General features: G+C 46.8%; 1 protein-coding gene across 4 annotated transcripts in view; it reads right to left on the bottom strand.

The window, feature by feature from the left end:
* LOC307205768 (protein S100-A16-like) overlaps positions 1 to 20,616 on the bottom strand; it is a 28,072-nt gene that overhangs the window by 3,591 nt on the left and 3,865 nt on the right. For 2 of the 4 annotated variants that reach the window (XM_079958549.1, XM_079958548.1), the window contains exons 2-3: positions 16,486 to 16,676; positions 12,984 to 13,477 (exon numbers count right to left, since the gene is read on the bottom strand). In XM_079958549.1, coding sequence (XP_079814675.1) covers positions 13,322 to 13,477; positions 16,486 to 16,656 — 327 coding nt within the window. In that variant the 5' untranslated portion in view covers positions 16,657 to 16,676 and the 3' untranslated portion in view covers positions 12,984 to 13,321. Of the gene's footprint in view, positions 1 to 12,983; positions 13,478 to 16,485; positions 16,677 to 20,616 lie in introns of those variants that run through there. The other 2 variants (XM_079958550.1, XM_079958551.1) reach the window with 2 other exon arrangements.

Raw genomic sequence — 20,616 nt, 5'->3', positions numbered from 1 at the left:
GCTACGAGGGACGCAGGTGGCGCTGTGGGTTAAGCCACAGAGCCTAGGACTTGCCGATCAGCAGGTCGGTGGTTCGAATCCCCGCGACGGGGTGAGCTCCCGTTTCTCGGTCCCTGCTCCTGCCAACCTAGCAGTTCAAAAGCACGTCAAAGTGCAGGTAGATAAATAGGTACCGCTCTGGCGGGAAGGTAAATGGCGTTTCCGTGCACTGCTCTGGTTCGCCAGAAGCGGCTTAGTCATGCTGGCCACATGACCCGGAAGCTGAACGCCGGCTCCCTCGGCCAATAAAGTGAGATGAGTGCTGCAACCCCAGAGTCGGCCACGACTGGACCTAATGGTCAGGGGTCCCTTTACCTTTACCTTAGGCGAAAACCAAGTGGCTGGTGCCAATTTGCCAAGTGGGAAAATTCCTACCAGGCCCCTCATTTGGCGACCAACCAAGGTCCATAGCAAGGTCAAGGAACAAAAACCTTATAGGGCGGGAGGGTGGAGAAAGCAGGAACAACTGGCAGGCGGCAAAGAGGGAGATCCCCGGACGCGTCCTCCCTTAAATAGGGCAGGCCACGCCCCCAGAGCCAGCCGATTGGCCGACCAGGGGATGACATGGCTGGGAATCCCCCCAATCATGTGGGGCTGGCCTCCACCCACCGCTCATGAGGAGGGGCGCAAACCCACCTCCTCCTTAGGCAGAAGTGGCTTAAGCATGCGAGCAATCAGCCCCTCCTGCTATTGTCCCCCAGTGATGGGTCTTTAACAGTAGAGTGCCACTGTCCACGGAGGGTTCATTTAACAATTGTGTCTGGTAATTGTATTGGCACTACCTCCTGATGAGCAGTAGTAATAACAGGCACCATTGTCTTCTAAAGCTACTGACCATCCCAGCCTCTTGTGGCGGTGAGTTCCGCAAGTCAACAGGATTAACTCAAGGAGTGAGATGGGGATGGAATTCTGGCCTAGTCCTAAATCTCATTGCTGCTCGATTTCAACAGTTCAACAAGCCTCAGTACATCTCCACCTGTTGATCTTCTGCTTCTTTTCACAGAACCATAGGAAGGGACACCAAGAGTTATCTAGTCCAGCCCCTGCGATGCAGGAATTCCTGCCGGGCCACTCCATAAGTTCAAAGCTGCAATTTTGTGCCTTTTGAATCTTTTGCCATTCGAAGCTACATTTTTTTATGCAGCTTAAACGAAACGATACTTGCGTCTTCTCAAGAGTGCAGTTTAGGGCCGGAGTGTATTTTACCCTTGGATCAAGGCTGCCTGCATAAACTTGCAGACCTTAGTTCTCTGAGCTGCGCACGTGACAGGCAGCTAACCCTTTATTTAGCTGCACACGCAGGCACACAACCCCTTTTGTCTTCTTGTCACACTCTGTCCCGTGCCCGGCTCTCGAATCCTCTCTGCCTTTCCCGTCGCCCAGCACATCTGAATAAGCCCCTGCATTGTCCGATGGCCAGTCACCCGTAAAACAGGCCCCGATTTCAGCAGCACAGAGCGATGACTCCCAAAACAAGCAAACACAGCCTGGTAGGAAACCACCCACCTTCTGGAACCTTGTCTGAGCCCTGCTCAGAGTAGACCTACTAGGGGCAACGGGCACGACAAAATCAAGTGGGCGAGGCTCATTTGACAACAGGCGAGAAGCCGAGCTTTCAGTGTCGGTCGGCACGGTCCTGCGAAACTCTCTGCCACTAGAGATTTCTGTGCCAGCTTTTAAATACCTGCTGGAAACTTCTTCTATTCTGCAACTTCGTTCTGCCCGTTAAGAACGCATTCCTTCTACAAATGGTGAATTAATGCCTGTTTTTATGGTTTTCATACTGCACAGATTGAACATTTTATTGCTGTAAAGAGCTTTGATATATATATATATTCAATCCCCAAATGGCATTATGGATTATTTATATATAAATAAATAAATAAATAAATAAATAAATAAATAAATAATCAGCTGTTTGGTCTACTCTGAGTAAGAACATAAAGAGTAAGAGCCCTGCTGGATCAGGGACTATCTAGTCCAGCATCCTGTTCTCACCGTGGCTAACCAGAAGCCGCTACGAAAAAGCCCGTAAACTGGATCCGAGTTTAAGAGCAGCCTTTGACAATAAAATTATGATGATAGTGATTATCTGGTAGGACTTAGTGAGGAAAAGGGTTGGATTAATATTTTAATTTTGTTTTTTCTCAGTTTCTCATCCCCTCCCTGCATTCTGGTCTTTTCTCCACATTTCCACATCTGTCTGTTGTTATTGTTATTTCTGCTGCTGCTGCTGCTGTTGTTATTATTATTATTATTATCATTATTATTATTATTATTAACCAATCCTCATGAAAATTCGCCATCCTTTCAGTGCCTCTTCCTCCTGAAAACTCGTGGTTTTCTTGTTTCGCTTTTTTGCAATTTGTGTGCAGTTTTCCTTAAGATGTACATTATTCCAGTAACATTTCCCCTAAAACAATGGATTCTTCTGCGTCCTTTTCACTGGCAAGCCCATTTTTTTATGCACAAGTAACGTTACCCAAGGGACACAGGTGGCGCTGTGGGTTAAACCACAGAGCCTAGGACTTGCCGATCAGAAGGTTGGCGGTTCGAATCCCCGCGACGGGGTGAGCTCCCTTTGCTCGGTCCCTGCTCCTGCCAACCTAGCAGTTCAAAAGCACGTCAAAGTGCAAGTAGATAAATAGGTAATGCTCCTGTGGGAAGGTAAACGGCGTTTCCGTTTCGCTGCTCTGGTTCGCCAGAAGCGGCTTAGTCATGCTGGCCACATGACCCGGAAGCTGTACGCCGGCTCCCTCGGCCAATAAAACGAGATGAGCACCGTAACCCCAGAGTCGGTCACGACTGGACCTAACGGTCAGGGGTCCCTTTACCTTTACCTTTACCTTTAACGTTACCCAGATATATGCATTTTTGTACGCATGATGGGGCGTGGCAAAATTCGAGGAACTGAGGGCTTCGGAGGGTGGCTGTTTTTTAGTTTGCCTAGGGTTTCAGAAAGCACAAATTAAGTAAAATTGCCTTTAAATGTGCACCTCATCTACATCCTTACCCCCCTTCTCTCCCCAGACATTGTTAGACGCTGACTCCCCACAGCTGCAAACTCTTCAGTCCCTTGATGTTTGAATATTTCAGTTAGTCTAATCCATAAAAGAACTTCTCAGGGCTAAGCGGAAACAAACCTGCGGCTTTTTCTTATTTCCTTACATCTGTCACGCATGCATGCAAATTTATGGGCGCGTTCCCATTTCTCATTTACGGTCTTAAATCAGGCCAGCCAGATCTTGCATTTGGGGTCAGGAAATGGGCAGCCAAACGGCAATTAGAAAATAATTGATCCAGGGGCTGAAGCTGGGGGAAAGTTCACCTCCGCTGCATTTGAATGCTAACAGCATGATCCTCTAACATTTACTCAGAAGGAAGCCCACCAAGTTCAGTGGGGCTCACTGCCAGGCAAGTGTGTTTGTGGGATGCCTTTCCCTAAGCTGGTGTTTTCAACTACAGCTCACTCGATAGAGCATGAGACTCTTGGGGTTGCAGGTTTGAGGACCATGTCGGGCAGAAGGTTCCTTCATTAAAAGGGGGTTGGACTACATGATCCTCAGAGGTCCCTTCCAGCTCTTGTTGTTTTTTAGCCTTTTAGTTGTGTCCGACTCTTCGTCACCCCCTGGACCAGAGCACGCCAGGCACTCCTGTCTTCCACTGCCTCCCGCAGTTTGGTCAAACTCATGCTGGTAGCTTTGAGAACACTGTCCAACCATCTTGTCCTCTGTCGTCCCCTTCTCCCTGTGCCCTCCATCTTTCCCAACATCAGGGTCTTTTCCAGGGAGTCTTCTCTTCTCATGAGGTGGCCAAAGTATTGGAGCCTCAGCTTCACGATCTGTCCTTCCAGTGAGCACTCAGGGCTGATTTCCTTCAGAATGGAGAGGTTTGATCTTCTTGCAGTCCATGGGACTCTCAAGAATCTCCTCCAGCACCATAATTCAAAAGCATCAATTCTTCGGCGATCAGCCTTCTTTATGGTCCAGCTCTCACTTCCATACATCACTACAGGGAAAACCATAGCTTTAACTATACAGACCTTTGTTGGCAAGGTGATGTCTCTGCTCTACAATTCTATGATGCTGTGATGGACAGGGCCGGATTTAGGTTTGATGAGGCCTCAGCTACTGAAGGTAATGGGGCCCTTTATATGTCCAGCTGTCCTTTGTCAACAACAAATTGACGCTGTTCTTTGTGCTGAATATATGCTATATGGTAATTTATGGACATAATAGGTATCTAAAGCCATTTGCACATGCTGTCCATGCAGAATGTAGGCACCCTATATATAGAAAGGAGCAAACCAGTGATAATTTAGGGAGCAGGCTAGCAGGCGGGGCCCATGACTTACATTATAGGAGCCTACACAACACAAAACACGGTTGCCAGAGGTACCACTGTACTGGGATAAGACCCAGTCAGAGGGGTGGCATATAAAATAATAATAATAATAATACAGTGGTACCTCGGGTTAAGTACTTAATTCGTTCTGGAGCTCCGTTCTTAACTTTAAACTGTTCTTAACCTGAGGTACCACTTTAGCTAATGGGGCCTCCTGCTGCTGCTGTGTCGCCGGAGCACGATTTCTGTTCTCATCCTGAAGCAAAGTTCTTAACCTGAGGTACTATTTCTGGGTTAGCGGAGTCTGTAACCTGAAGCGTCTGTAACCTGACCTGAAGCATATGTAACCCAAGGTACCACTGTAACAACAACAACAACAACAACAACAACAACAACAACAACAACCTATAATAATACCTGTCTTACACTTTAGATTTTAAGAGGGTGTTATTAAAAGAGTCCTCTGCCAAGCACCCAGAAGCATGTGATGAAAATGGCCTCCAACTGGCCCAGACGTCTATAAAAAAGGATTTGGCCAATCCATGGAGGACCAGCCTTATCCCTGGATACTACCTATTGTCTTCTCCCTCCACGATATGCGTCTGGGTGATGGTCACTAGGAATCACAAGTGGCGCAGAGTTGCTGGCACTCTCAGGTCCTGTTTGAGGCCTTTGCAGAGTAAGTACCTGGTTGGCCACTGGGAGAATGGGAAGCTAGACTAGATGGGTATTCCCAGAGATCCCTGAAAAATCCTTGAGCTTTTTTGGCCAAAGTTGTTGAGCTTGGGGTTTTGTTTTGTTTTTTTGGCGGGGGCAAAATTGTGGAGCTTTTTTTAGTTTTGCCCAAAGTAGTTGAGCTTTATTGCCCCCCCCCAATCAAATAAAAACAAACATGTTTTTGAGCTTTTTTGAAGGAAATTCAGCACTTCCTACATGGTTTGCCGTACATAATAATCATAACCATAGTAATTTATTGCTTATACCCCCGCCCATCTGGCTGGGCCTCCCCAGCTACTTCCAACAGGATATTAAAAACACAACAAGACATCAAACATTAAAAACTGCCCTAAACATGGCTGCTTTCAGTTCCCCCCGGACGTTACTGTGATTTACTCCCAGATACTGTTTCCGATGGCCAAATCCGGATGTAGGGGTAAACCAGTATGGGAACTATAGCCAATGGGGGTGTCTCCTAACATCTCTCAGCACCTATAACAAACTGCAGCTCCCATGATTAACTGGAGGAAGCCATAACTGTTTAAGGTGGTAACATTGGGATTGACATCTCTTTCTTACAACTTCGGCCACCATGGCTAAGAGGATTTGTGGATCTCTCATCCACACACACACACACTTATCCCCACAAGCATGTTCCTCAGTTCGCTCAGAGTCACCATCCCAATCAGCTGCATGTCTCTTCCCTCTGCATAAGTAAAGGGACCCCTGACCATTAGGTCCAGTCGTGGCCGACTCTGGGATTGCAGCGCTCATCTTGCTTTATTGGCCGAGGGAGCCGGCGCACAGCTTCCGCGTCATGTGGCCAGCATGACTAAGCCGCTTCTGGCGAACCAGAGCAGCGCATGGAAACGCCGTTTACCTTCCCGCCGGAGTGGTACCTATTTATCTACTTGCACTTTGACGTGCTTTTGAACTGCTAGGTTGGCAGGAGCAGGGACCGAGCAACGGGAGCTCACCCCGTCGCGGGGATTCAAACCGCCAACCTTCTGATCGGCAAGCCCTAGGCTCTGTGGTTTAACCCACAGCGCCACTTGCATCCCTCCCTCTGCATAGTCTGGTCCAATCCCTCCACTCTTCGGCCAAGTGAGTCAGCTCAACCCAGCAGTGTTCGGAAGGAGAGCAGGATGCCTGGGGAGAGGGAATGACTCACTCGGCAAACACGCACCCTTCTCACGTTGCCAGGAGACCAGGGGGAGGCTCCTCCCCACCTCACTCATTTTATTTGCAAACAAAGAAGGGGATTTCTTCGCCGCTAGCCAGGACAAACGTCCCACTGGTCTAAAGGTTGGGCCGGCTGCTGAAACATGTTGCCAGATCTCTTTCACTCCACAGCCCAGCATGGAGAGGAGCTGCGGGGGTGGTGGTGGTCCGAACAGGGAGTGAAGCATTTGGGGGTGCTGCCCCATGAACCTCTGACTGCCCCTGTCTTCTTACTTACAACCTGTCTAAGTGGCAACCTTGGCAGACAGCTTTCTCTCCCTCCTTCGTCTCGACATTGCCCTTTGTAGAACCCGGCAGGGAAGACATACACACCCTGAAAATGGGGAAACTGAAGACTACTGTTGTCTATGCTCTGGTCAAGGTTAGATTACTGCAATGCATTATATGTAGGGCTGCCTCTGAAGATGGTTCAGGAACTTCAGCTAGTGCAGAATTCAGCAGCCGGATTGCACATCAGAGCAAGATACCGTAGTTTGAGCATATTGCACCGATCCTGGTCCCACTGCACTGGCTCCCAATTAATTTCCCAATTCAAAGTGCTGGTTTCAAAGCCTTAAACGGCTCAGGACTGCAATACCTCAAGGACCACCTCTTTCCGTATGAACCTATCCGGACCCTGAGATCATCTTCTGAGGCCCTTCTTTGTGTGCCTAATAATAATAATAATAATAATAATAATAATTTATTATTTATACCCCACCCATCTGGCCGGGCTTCCCCAGCCACTCTGGGCAGCTTCCAACAAAAGATTAAAATACAGTAATGCATCAAACATTAAAAGCTTCCCTAAACAGGGCTGCCTTCAGATGTCTTCTCAAAGTCTGGTAGTTGTTGTTCTATTTGACATCTGCTGGGAGTGCATTCCACAGGGTGGGTGCCACTACCGAGAAGGCCCTCTGCCTGGTTCCCTGTAACTTGGCTTCTCGCAGTGAGGGAACCGCCAGAAGGCCCTCAGCGCTGGACCTCAGTGTCCAGGCAGAATGATGGGGGTGGAGACGCTCCTTGAAAGGTTCGGAGGGTGGCAACACGAGAACGGGGCCTTCTCTGCAGTGGCTCCCCGTCTGTGGAATGCTCTCCCCAGGGAACTTTGCCTGGTGCCTTCATTATACACCTTTAGGCACCAGGCAAAAACGTTCCTTTTTAACCAGGCCTTTGGTTGACCTGATTGACAAGCAGCAGGTCTGGGGAAACCCCAAATGTTTGGAGAAGTAATGCCTCTCTGTCGAAAGAAATAAAGCTTTGGGGAAAATAAGAATTTCCAGTGAGGAAAAACCCTCAAATAGCTCTTTGAGGGTTGAACACGCTCAGTGGGCAGGGCTGACTGATTTATGGTTGACAGGGGTGGGAGGGATGGAAGAGCCAGCTGGTGGGAGCAGGAAGGATCGGAGTATCACAGGAAAGAATGTGTGTGTTTGTCTGGTAACCCTAAACAGAGAGACTCCATGCAGCAAAGTTTATTAGCAACTCCCCCATCATGGTCTTCTTTTATGATGATGATGATGGTGATGTATATATTACGATACGCCGAGTCTCGGGACTGGCACTGGCTGATGGGAACTGTAGTATAGCTGGAGGGAATCAGGTTGTCTCAATTGCCCAAGATGTAGAGAGAAAGATTGGGGGCTTTTTTACAGCTCCCTCAACATCACCTCTGGGAGTCAAGTTCAAATCCCTGCTTAGCTCAGGAGGTGACAGGGAAGCCTCTGAGCATGTAACAGAGAGCACACCAGGAGAAAACGTTCCTCTTCTCCCAGGCCTTTGGCTAATTAAACAATCTATATAGCTTGTTAAAACTGTGTTGGCGGAGTTCTTGTTTTGTTTGTTTTTATGCAGTTTATTATTATTTGTTTCTTTTTAATTTTTTAATAGCTTTTTATTCAAAATTAAAACAAAACACATTATCCAGAAACATATCATCCTTATTCCCCCCCCCCCCATTTTTCCTCCCTTCCCCCACAGAACTCACCCCCCAACCCCCCCCCCCCGACTTCCCTCAGTTCCAGTCTTGGATTTCTCTAAAAATGCTGTTTTCTGCATGTTACACAGTTGTATAGATCCTCAAACTATCTAGCTGATTATTATCAATAAAAAGTTTGTGAATGTTTATTCAAAACCAGCCAAGGAGTCCAGTTTGCTTTGTTGTACTCTGGTTTCTCTTCAGATCATATAAATCTTTCGCCTATTATTTGGTTTTTTTTAATACTGCAAACCACAACCTGTGATCCTCGGATGAAGGACGGTATAGAAGTTTAATAAATAAGCAAGCAAACAAACGAATTTGAAAGGGTGCGAGCATCTAGCTCTCATTTTAAGAGTTGTTCCAATGCTGGAAGCCATTTCAGAACCGACTTTGGAATGAGCATCGCAGAGGGAGAGATTGGTTGGCCTGTGCTACCACCTTGTGTTGACCATCGCCCACTGCAGGAGTTGTGTGTTTGTGTTTTGTGTGTGTGTGTGTTTTGCACATTCCACAGGGGAGGCCCTGGGTTTTTTTGCCAGCTCCCTCTGCTGCCCTCTAGTGCTCAGGACGCAGAAGCGCATGAACATGCATTTCTGTTCAATGCAGTCGTCGTTCTGGAAAGCTCGTCATTCCGGCTCTCTTAACGGGGCTTAGGAAGGGGATGGCCCTTCAGGTGTTGTGGGGCCACATCCCCGATCACGGGCCATCCTGGCTGATGGGTCAGATGGGAGCTGGAGTCAAACACCACCAGGAGAGTCACAGTTTTCTCCATCTATTAGTTCGCAATTGTGTGAAAAAAAGGTTCCAGATGTGGGATGGGGAACCTGTGTCCCTCTCCAGATGTTGTTGACCTTTTGGGACTTCTTAGCTTAGAGAAATGATGAGCAAGAGTCTATAAAAATTATTGTTACAAAAGTCCCTCTCTCTGCCGCAAGAGCCCATGGGGTCCTGGGCACACACATAGGGTCTGTGCTTAATAATAATAATAATAATAATAATAATAATAATAATAATATATTATTTATACCCCTCCCATCTGCCTGGGTTTATCCAGCCACTCTGGGCGGCTCCCAGCAGAATATTAAAAACACGATAAAACACCAAACATTAAAAAATTCCCTAAACAGGGCTGCCTTCAAGTGTCTTCTAAAAATCAGGTACAGTCATGCCTCGGGTTACAGATGCTTCAAGTTGCGCATTTTTGGGATACAGACGTGCTGAAACCTGGAAGTACTGGAAAGGGTTACTTCCGGGTTTCAGCGCTCACGCTTGCGCATGCGCAGAGGCGCCGAATCACAAGCCGCTCGTGCGCAGACGAGGTGCTGTGGGTTGCGAACGTACCTCCCACACAGATCACGTTCGCAACCTCCACTGTAGTTGTTTATTTCCTGGACATCTCATAGGAGGGTGCCACTACCGAGAAGGCCCTCTACCTGGTTCCCTGTAGCTTCACTTCTCGCAGTGAGGGAACTGCCAGAAGGCCCTCGGAGCTGGACCTCAGTGTCTGGGCTGAACAATGGGGAACTGAGACACAGCGGAGACTGTTGCAGCTTTAAGAAATACAGTTTATTCACAGATTTACACCTCCAGTCTGCATAGAGGGGGTCCAGATCTTACAGCACAGTCATCTCAAGAGGGGTTTCTTCCCCACAGTAGTGTAGCACTTCACTCCAAGACATTTCCTTTTTTTAAAAAAATAATATTTATTAAAGTTTCAATAAGAGAAAAGTTACAAAAATGGTAAAAACAAAAAACAAAAAATACAAATACCAGAAAAAATAAAAACAGTTAAAAATAAATCCCTCTTTCTATATCTTACAATTCATTTACTTATTTTCATGACTTCCTCACACCTCCCTTTTTTGTATTCCAATTCAGATAATTAGTTCAGCAAATCCTTACCCTCTTTGTTTTATCTTAGTTCTTTATCTTCACATATTATAACTTCGTATTTTCATCTAATATCAATCCATTTTTACATATTCCTATTTAACCTTATTGCTAAAACCGCTTCGTTTCATTCCAACATCATTTTAACATTCAATAATTTTACAGTGTTTCTGTAAATAATCTTTAAATTTCTTCCAATCTTCTTCCACCAACTCTTCTCCCTGGTCTCGGATTCTGTCAGTCATTTCCGCCACACTCCAAGACATTTCCTAATCTCCTTTATTCCGTTTCATTCTAACGGTCCATTATTTGGATGCTTTTAAGTACTAATGTTTAATCCCCCCAGGTGTTAGCTAACCTGATGTTATGTTCTAAGCTTGGAAAGTAGAACAATAGGCAGATAGGATCCGAGAATGCAACAACCTGACTGGCCTGCAGGAGCAACCCAATCAGACCCCAGGAGGAAGTTAATCAGCCTATTAGGCCGGCAAGATCCTAGAATGCAGCAACTGATTGGCCTGCAGGAGCAGCCCAATCAGGCTCCAGGAGGGAAGCAGAATCAGCCAGTCAGACGGGACTCATTGTGTAAATCATGTATATAAAGCCTGAGGTTTGGGGGGAATTTCATTCACTGTCTTATGAGCTGCAATAAAGAGCCTGAAATCACTACGCGACCCTTGTTGATTGACTAGGATTAAAGAATGGTACACACTTAGGACATTTACCTAGGTTAATTAACTGTTCACACGCTAATTGCTGTTGCTCAGAAGTAGGTCCACACAGTGGATCTGGATTACATTCTCACGGTCTTTACATAACCCCCTTTCTAAGACACATTGAAACTGTTATGAGGGTTATGAAAATAAGGTTATGAAAACATGAGTTTTTTTTTTGTTTGTCTGTTTCTTTTGTTGTTTTTTGTTTTTGTTAAAAAATTGGAAATTAATAAAAATCTTTTATAAAAAAAAAATATGAAACTGTCTTAGAACATATTCCAGTTATAACACACGAGTTCTAATTAAATCCTAATATTTACTATACCTAAACATTTAGCGCTGCAGATCGATTCTACTATGCACGTCATGGGGGAAGCGGATACAGAAAAGATGTTCTTCTCCCTTTCGCTTAACACTAAAACGTGTGGAAATCCAGTGCAGGTGTTGGAAGATTAGACACAGGTAAAAGAAAGGGCCTCATGAGAAGGTGATCTTTTTTCTGTTGCACGTCCACCACTGGGGCTTAGCTCTAGGATGTTTGCTAGCAGCAAGGCACAGATCCTGGGAGCATCAAAGAGCTGTGGACCCTCCTATGAGAGGCAGGCCCTGCTGGAGGAGGCATAGGCCAAGGGATGCTTCAGTTCTGCACTGGGACTGAATTGCAACCGGAAAAAGTTCCTGGAACGCAGAACATGCCTGCAGTGGCTAGGAAGAAAGATGCCTGCTTTCTTTCTTCCTTTCTTCCTTTCTTCCTTTCTTCCTTTCTTCCTTTCTTTCCTTTCTTTCCTTTCTTTCTTTCCTTGTACAGTGGTACCTCAGTTTATGAACTTAATCTGTTCCGGAAGTCCATTCTTAAACCAAAACCGTTCTTAAACTGAGGCGCGCTTTCCCTAATGAGGCCTCCCGCTCATAGCTGTCAAGCGTCCCTTATTTGGCGGGACAGTCCCTTATCCCAGCCCATGTCCCGCTGCTGTCCCTTATTGATGAGGCTTCGTTTGGCTGCTGGCTGGGCTTTCTGCCTTTGGCTCAGAGGGGCTCAGAAGTTGAACATACATGTGCCCGGAAAATCCCTTATTTTGGCTGCTGATCCATTATTTTCGAGGCTGCTGGTCCCTTATTTTCAAATCTGTAAGTTGACAGCTATGCTCCCGCCGCCGGTGCCCTTCCACCGTTCAGATTCTGTTCTTAGACCAAGGTAAAGTTCACAAACGGGGACACTACCCCTGGTTTTGTGGAGTTCGTAAACCGAATTTGTAAACACGGCTGCTCTTAAACCAAGGAACCACTGTACATGCAAGTTATCAGGTCGGCCAGCCCAAGGAGAGCAAGTTAAGAAGGTTAGAGAGGGAGTCTATTCCATCCTGGCCTGTGCAGGCCACAATGTTAGGGAATGTACTGCTTCTGAAGGAATAGGAAACTCCAGCAGTTGGCGCTACTTTTAACAAAGCGAACCAATACACCAACTTGGATTTTCATGCGCAAGGCTCTGTTGTAATACAGTGGTACCTCGGGTTACGCACTTAATTCGTTCTGGAGGTCCGTTCTTAACCTGAAACTGTTCTTAACCTGAGGCACCACTTTAGCTAATGGGGCCTCCTGCTGCTGCCGCGCCGCCGGAGCGCGATTTCTGTTCTCATCCTGAAGCAAAGTTCTTAACCCAAGGTACTATTTCTGGGTTAGTGGAGTCTGTAACCTGAAGCGTCTGTAACCTGAAGTGTATGTAACCCAAGGTACCACTGTAAATGGTTTTGTTTTTTTAAGTGCCTGAACTATGGAACTCACTGCCACAAGATGCAGCAGTGGATGACATTAAAAGAGGATAAGAACATAAGAAGAAGCTGCTGGACCAGGCCAGCATTCTGTTCTCACGGGGGCCAACCAGATGCCTGTGGGAGGAGAGCGGTAATCAGGATCCAAGCACAAGGGCCCCCTCTTCTGAGGTTCCCAGCAATTGGTATTCAGAAACTTTGGTGCCTCTGACCATGGAGGTTGACCATGACCTCCTTCTTCTCTAACCCTCGGATATCGAGCTTAACTCTGAGCTGATCACAGAGGAAGTCACATGACTCTGACACTCGGAGTCCAGTCTTTATTGTCTGACAGTCTGACTGCAACTCCCCGAGGCGTGGCCAGCCCCTCCCTCCAAACGCCCACCACCCTCCTAGACACGGCGTCCCGAGTGCAGCCGTCAAGAGGCATTGAACAGACGGACAGGCAGTTTCCACGGAGAGGTCCATGTTGCCAATCTTCTGTAGAGTTCAGCTTCCAGAAGATCTGCCATTGGGAAATGTCCTGTGCAGCCCGGCCAGTAGGGGGAGCTGCAACGATGGCAAAGTTAAGGCAGGGATGGGGGCTCGGGGGTGGGGGGTGGGGAGCAGCTGACATGTTCTCTCCTGCGGGCTCTCATTCTCCATCATCCGTCACGCTCCTGAACCTGTTGCTTCACGTGCAAAAGTTGGTTGATGATGCCACCAACCAGCCTCCAGTATTCGTCAAAGCTCATCTTCCCGTCCTCGTCCAAATCCATGTCAGCAAACATTTCTTGGGCGGCAGTCTTGCTGTCGGTGTTCTGGATGGGAGTGACGGGGAAGGAGCAGGGAGGAGAAGGAACAAAAGTAGTGAGAAAAGCAGAAATGGAAGACCTAATGGCTAAGGTATGGGAAACTTCCCACTTCCTGCCACAAATAAAATACAATTACAGTCAGACCACTGTTAAAGACGCTTCAGGTTGCGTTTTTTCAGGTTATGGACTGCTGAAACCCAGAAGTACTGGAATGGCTTACTTCTGGGTTTCGGCGGTCACGCATGCGCGGAAGAGCTAAATTGCGCTTTGCGCATGCGCAGAGGGCCAAATCGCAACCCACGCGTGCGCAGAAGTGCCGCTGCGGCTTGCGAATGAGCATCACGCACGGATCACGTTCGCAACCCGAGCGTCCACTGTAATCAAATACTTTCCAGCATACATTCACTGTTATAAGTTGACTTTCCTCCCTCCCTTCCATGATTTTCTCCTGGTTATCTTTAGCTGCTGTATATTATAATTATAACTTATTCCACTCATACCTTGGAAGTCAAACGGAATCCGTTCCAGAAGTCAATTCGACTTCCAAAATGTTTGGAAACCAAAAGCGTGGCTTCTGATTGGCTGCAGGAAGCTCCTGCAGCCAATCAGAAGCTGCGGAAGCCATGCTGGATGTTCGGCTTCTGAAAATAGTTTGCAAACTGGAACACTGACTTCCGGGTTTGCGGTGTTCGGGAGCCCAAACGTTCGGGAACTAAGCTGTTCCAAAACCAAGGTACAACTGTATTCTCAAAGTAACTTTTACCGCTGAACTTACTCCAAACCTGCTAGTGTGATAATGTGTTTACATTTTTTTTAAAACAATCTACGAACATTTTCCAATCCTCCTTGAAAGCTGTTTCATATTTTTCTCTGATTTTACTAGTTAAAACTTGCTAATTCTGCATATTTCATCCATTTCAACTGCTCTTTGGTACATCTGATGCAGTTAACCCTAAAAGAAAAGATTCTGGTCTTTTGGGGGTAAAGGTAAAGGTAAAGGTAAAGGTAAAGGTAAAGGTAAAGGTAAAGGTAAAGGTAAAGGTAAAGGTAAAGGTAAAGGTAAAGGTAAAGGTAAAGGTACCCCTGCCCGTACGGGCCAGTCTTGACAGACTCTGGGGTTGTGCGCCCATCTCACTTAAGAGGCCAGGGGCCAGCGCTGTCCGGAGACACTTCCGGGTCACGTGGCCAGCGTGACATCGCTGCTCTGGCGAGCCAGAGCCGCACACGGAAACGCCGTTTACCTTCCCGCTGGTAAGCGGTCCCTATTTATCTACTTGCACCCGGAGGTGCTTTCGAACTGCTAGGTTGGCAGGCGCTGGGACCGAGCAGCGGGAGCGCACCCCGCCACAGGGATTCGAACCGCCGACCTTTCGATCGGCAAGCCGTAGGCGCTGAGGCTTTAACCCACAGCGCCACCTGCGTCTTTTGGGGGAGAGATCTCTTAATTATTATTTTTATCTCATTGTATATCGTCTCCCAATATCCCATGACTACTTTACAAGTCCACCACATATGATAAAATGTACCTTCTGTTTCTTTACATTTCCAACATGTACCTGATTCTGACTTACACATTTTAGCCAATTTACTTGGTGTCAAGTACCATCTATAAATCATTTTCATATAGTTTTCTCTCAAAGCATAACATGCCGTAAACTTCATACTTGTTTTCCTCCCATAGATCTAAATCTGTGTTGTGATCCAGACCTCTAGTCCACGGAATCATGGCAGATTTAACCATTTCAACTTTTGTTTCCCATTCTAACAGTATCTTATACATCCTAGAAATTAGTTTTTCTCTATTTTTTACTACTTCCCTCTCAAACCAGGAACTTTGGTCCATAAACCTGTGTTCCTTGTTGCCTTTAAACATTTCGTTCAACTCGTCACATAGTTTCTGATTCCTCTAGTTTCTTCAGTTTTACTTCTTGGTTGGTAAAGTCCAAAACATCCAAAATATTAAGTTTTTTCAACGAGATTGCTTCTATAGCTGAGAGTCATAGAGGTGTTTAACTTTCCAAAAGGAAATTCTTTCTAATACAGTGGTGCCCCGCAAGACGAATGCCTCGCAAGACGGAAAACCCGCTAGACAAAAGGGTTTTCCGTTTTGGAGGTGCTTCGCAAAACGAATTTCCTATGGGCTTGCTTCGCAAGACGAAAATGTCTTGCGAGTTCCTGCGGGCTTTTTCCCTTCCCCCCCTTTTTCTAAGCCGCTAAGCCGCTTAACAGCTTATCCGCTAAGCCGCTTATCAGCTGACCCGCTAAGCTGCTAAACCGCTTATCAGCTGATCCGCTAAGCCCCTAAGTCGCTAATAGTGCTAATCCGCTAATCCGCTAATGGGCTTGCTTCGCAAGACGAAAAAACCGCAAGACGAAGAGACTCGCGGAACAGATTCTTTTCGTCTTGCGAGGCACCACTGTAACATGGTTCAAATGTTCTTATGTATTCTAGCATTGCCATACTATAGACCTGCATGCCAACCAAACTTAATACCATAACCCTCCAAGTCCAACAACTGAGTGTTTTCCAACGCAATCCATTCTTTTAACCAACATAGACAGGCTGCTTCATAATATAAATGAAAGTCTGGTCGGGAAAAGCCGCCTCTTCCTTTAGCATCTATCCAGATTTTATACTGTATTCTCCATTTCTTCCCCTGCCAGACAGATCTAGAGATTTCTTTTTGCCATTCTTTAAAGCAGCCTGTGTTATTAACAATTGGTGCAGTTTGAAATGAAAACAACATTTTTGGTTATACATTTGTTTTCATGGCTGAAATTCTTCCCAACAAAGAGAGTTTCGCTCCCCACCCCCCCATATTTCCAAATCTTTTAAAAATTTCTTTCCATACTTAGTTGTTTGGAATATAGTGGGGTCCTTTGCTGTCAGCCAAACTCCTAGATCTCTCTGCCTCAAACCCTGGCAAGCAGTTGCCAATCAGTGCTGGAAAGACTTAGCTAGATGAGGAAGCATGCTCTGTAGCTGCCACCACCACCGCTGCCCTTCGCCTCACCGACAGCACGTGGCTGAGCTCCTCGTTGAGCATCTTCCCAAAATTCTCCTTGGTGATCTTGCCCTGTTTCCCGAAAAAGTATCTGAGGAAAAAGGACTTCTCGGCGTATTTGTCGTAGTTCCTCACCAGCGTCAGGAGGGCCTCCTCCAGCTCGGAGAGGTTGCCAGCCATGGCCTCTCCTCCCTTGGCTCCTAGAAGAGAAGAAAAAGAGTTTGGATTTGATATCCTGCCTTTCACTCCCTTTAAGGAGTCTCAAAGCGGCTAACATTCTCCTTTCCCTTCCTCCCCCACAACAAATACTCTGTGAGGTGAGTGAGGCTGAGAGACTTCAAAGAAGTGTGACTGGCCCATGGTCACCCAGCAGCTGCATGTGGAGGAGCAGAGACACGAACCCGGTTCACCAGATTACGAGACTACCGCTCTTAACCACTATACCATTCTGGCTCTAGAAAAAGAGCGGAGGTGCGTCACTCACCGGCAGCATCCCTCCCCACTTCATGCGCAGGACATGTGTGGTGTAGTGGCTGGAGGGTCGGCGCAGGACCTGGGAGAGACCTGAGTTCGAATCCTCCTAGTGGCCGTGAAGTTGCTTGGTTGCCCTTGGGCCAACTGCAATCTCTCCGCCTAACCTACCGTATTCTCCGCTCTCTAAGACGCACCAGACCACAAGACGCACCTACTGTATTTTTCGCTCTATAGGATGCACTGGACCATAGGAGGGGGAGAACGGGGGGGGGATTCTCCCCCTCTCTGCTCAGTGCCCCTTCAGCGAAGTGGCAGGAGAAACGGAGCCCCTTCTCCTCCCGCTTCGCTGAAGGGGCGCTGCACAGAGAGGGAAAACTGTGCAGCGCCTCTCCCTTGAAGCGAAGCCTGGAGAGCAAGAGGGATTGGTGCGCACTGACCCCTCTCGCTCTCCAGGCTTCAGGCGGCTATCCGCAAGCCTTTGGAGCGCAGCGGGAACTTCAGTGAAAGCAACGCGAAGCCTCCGGAGCGCGGGGGGAGCTCTCCCTCTGCGCTTCGGAGGCTTCGCGTTACTATTGCTGAAGCCAAGGAGCCTGCATTCTTTTTCTTTTTTTAAAAAATAATATTTATTAAGAGTTTAAAGATTACAAAAAGAAAGAAAAAGAATTAGACAAAACAATACAATACAAAAACAAAAACACTACATAAAACATTAAATTAACAAATCAAAACAAAAACAATTAAAAACACATCCAGTATTTTCAGTCTTATCTTTCATTCACTCGTTTCATTGACTTCCTCACGCCTCCCTTTTTGTATTCCACTTCAGTTAACTGTTTCAGCAATTCCTTTCCATCTTCCTCTGTTTTCTGTCCTGTAATTTATCTTAACATATTCTAACATTGTTTTTTCCCTTTAATACATTAACAATCTATCTGTACCTAGTTCCTTATAACATTTCTGCCAAAGCCATATAACTTCATTCCACCATTTTTCTAAAAACTCATTAATTTTACAATATTTCTGTAAATAATCTTTAAATTTTTTCCAATCTTCTTCCACCGACTCTTCTCCCTGGTCTCGGATTCTGCCAGTCATTTCCGCCAATTCCATATAGTCCATCAACTTCATCTGCCATTCTTCCCGGGTGGGCAAATCTTGCGCTCCGGAGGCTTCGAGTTCCTTTTGCTGAAGCCGGGAAACCCCTCTCGCTCTCCAGGCTTCAGCGATAGCAACGCGAAGCCTCCGGAGCGCGGAGGAAGCACTCCCTCTGCGTTTTGGAGGCTTCGCGTTGATATTTCTGAAGCCAAGGAGCCTGCATTCGCTCCATAGGACGCACACACATTTCCCCTTAATTTTTGGAGGGGGGAAAGTGCGTCCTATAGAGCGAAAAATACGGTAGTTTTTGGAGGAGGAAAACAAGAAAAGAAATATTCTGAATCCCAGGAGCCAGAACAGCAAGAGGGATCTGGCTTCTGGGATAGCCGCGCGCAGCCTCTCCCGGGCAGGGGATGAAGGCTCCCCCAAAAGCCGTGCCCCCTTTAAAGAGCGTGCGGAGAGTATGTGTGGCTCTTGGGGGCTTTTCCCCGAGGAGGGAGAAGGAGGGAAAGCCCCCAAGAGCCGCTTACACGTTCCACGCGGCTCTTTAAAGGGAGCGCTGAGCGGAGCCTCCAACCTGCATTCGCACCATAATACGCACACACATTTCCCCTTACTTTTTAGGAGGGGGAAAGTGCGTCTTATAGAGCGAAAAATACGTTACTTCGCAGAGCTGTTTTGAGGATAAAATGGGGAAGAAGAGAAGCCTATCGTCCTGATCTCTTTGGAGAAAAAGGGAATATAAATAATAGAATCACGGAACTGTAGTGTTGGAAGGGACCCCGGCGGTCATCTAGCCCAATCCCAGGCAATGCAGGAATCCCGACTAGATCATACATGACAGGCGGTCAGCCAAGCTCTGGTTAAAGACCTCCAAGGAAAGAGAGCCCACCATCTCTTACAGGAGACCATTCCTCTGTCGAAATGCTCTTATAAATAAATAAAAAAATATTATTATCATGGAATGGGACATTGGGAAAATGTTGGAGGGTATTCAAGGTTACCCTTTTGCTGCGAGATTGCCCTTACTTCTCCCCACCCACCCACTTGGACATACCTCTAAGTTTAATGCACCTGGGGTTTGACTCTCTGCAGGAAGTGAGACTTGGGAATTTTTCATGAGGATTTTTTAAAAATGCAAATTTCTGCAGAAATTTGGAGAACTGGATTTAAGTTTGGGGGGGAGAGGGAACGAGAAACTCAAAGAAGCTAAACTGCCAGACCCCTCCCTTCCTAGCTAGGACAGGGAAAATCTCTCATGTTGAGGTTCTCCTTTTCCCAATCTTAAGTCCAGTTCGCCACATCAGTTTGCAACGTATTTCTTTAAAGTCCTCGTGGAAATTGCACCAGCGTTTCCATGTGAATTTCTCCCATTAGATACAGGTTTGAGATGGAATCGTGTGCCTGATGCACACACATTTCTTCAGAGCGATGGGGGTTCGTTTTTGCAAGTTGATGCCTTCGGCTACACCCTTCTGCACTTGTCGCTTGGCACACTGCGAAATTGGGAGATGTGAGAATTCGGAAGAACAGCTACCGAACCAGGTCGCCTGCAAACGGTTGACCGACCACCCAGTGGCGGTATTCTTGCTAGGAATGTAGAACTAAGTGTGCCATGGTGGGATCCAGCTGAGAGCACTTTCTCTCCCCCCCCCTTTTAAATAAATTTTTTAATTGGAAATTTCAACACATTGCTTTTATCAAAAATACATCATCCACATTGTTATTATTTCCCCCCTCTATTTTCCGCCCCCCCAAAAAAATCCCAACCTCCCACCCCCACCCCCCCCTCAGCTCCTTTCTCTGGTTTCTCAACACTTATTTCCATCTTCATGTTATAAAATTGTAAAAATCCTCAAGTTGTCTATCTATATATTGCAATAAATAGTTTGTAAATGCTTATTCAAAACCTGCCAAAGAGTCCAGTTCATTTTGTTGTTTCTTCAAATATTTCATAAAAGGTTCCTATTCATCTTTGAAGTCACAGTTATCCTTATCATGTAGTTTGTGTGTCAGTTTTGCCAATTCCGCATAATCCATCAATTTTTATTGCCACAGTTTTTTTGCTGGGATTTCCTCATTCTTCCATCCTTGTGCTATTAAGACTCTTGCCACCGTTGTCGCAGTGGGACGCGGGTGGTGCTGTGGGTAAAATCTCAACGCCTAGGACTTGCCGATCATATGGTCGGCGGTTCGAATCCCCGCGGCGGGGTGAGCTCCTGTCTTTCGGTCCCAGCTCCTGCCCACCTAGCAGTTTGAAAGCACAATTAAGTGCAAGTAGATAAATAGGTACCGCTTTATAGCGGGAAGGTAAACGGCGTTTCTGTGTGCTGCGCTGGTGCCAGCTCACCAGAGCAGCTTCGTCACGCTGGCCACGTGACCCGGAAGTGTCTGCGGACAGCGCTGGCCCCCAGCGTCTTAAGTGAGATGGGTGCACAACCCTAGAGTCGGACACGACTGGCCCGTACGGGCAGGGGTACCTTTACCTTACCGTTGTCACATACATAAATATATTTTTAAATTTCTTTGGCTGGTCTTTTCCCATCAGCTGAGAGCACTTTCGAGGTTCTT

The sequence above is a fragment of the Podarcis cretensis genome (genome assembly GCF_951804945.1).
Source record: "Podarcis cretensis genome assembly, chromosome: 16".
Taxonomy (NCBI): domain Eukaryota; kingdom Metazoa; phylum Chordata; class Lepidosauria; order Squamata; family Lacertidae; genus Podarcis; species Podarcis cretensis.
This window is presented reverse-complemented; position numbering and strand designations above follow the sequence as displayed.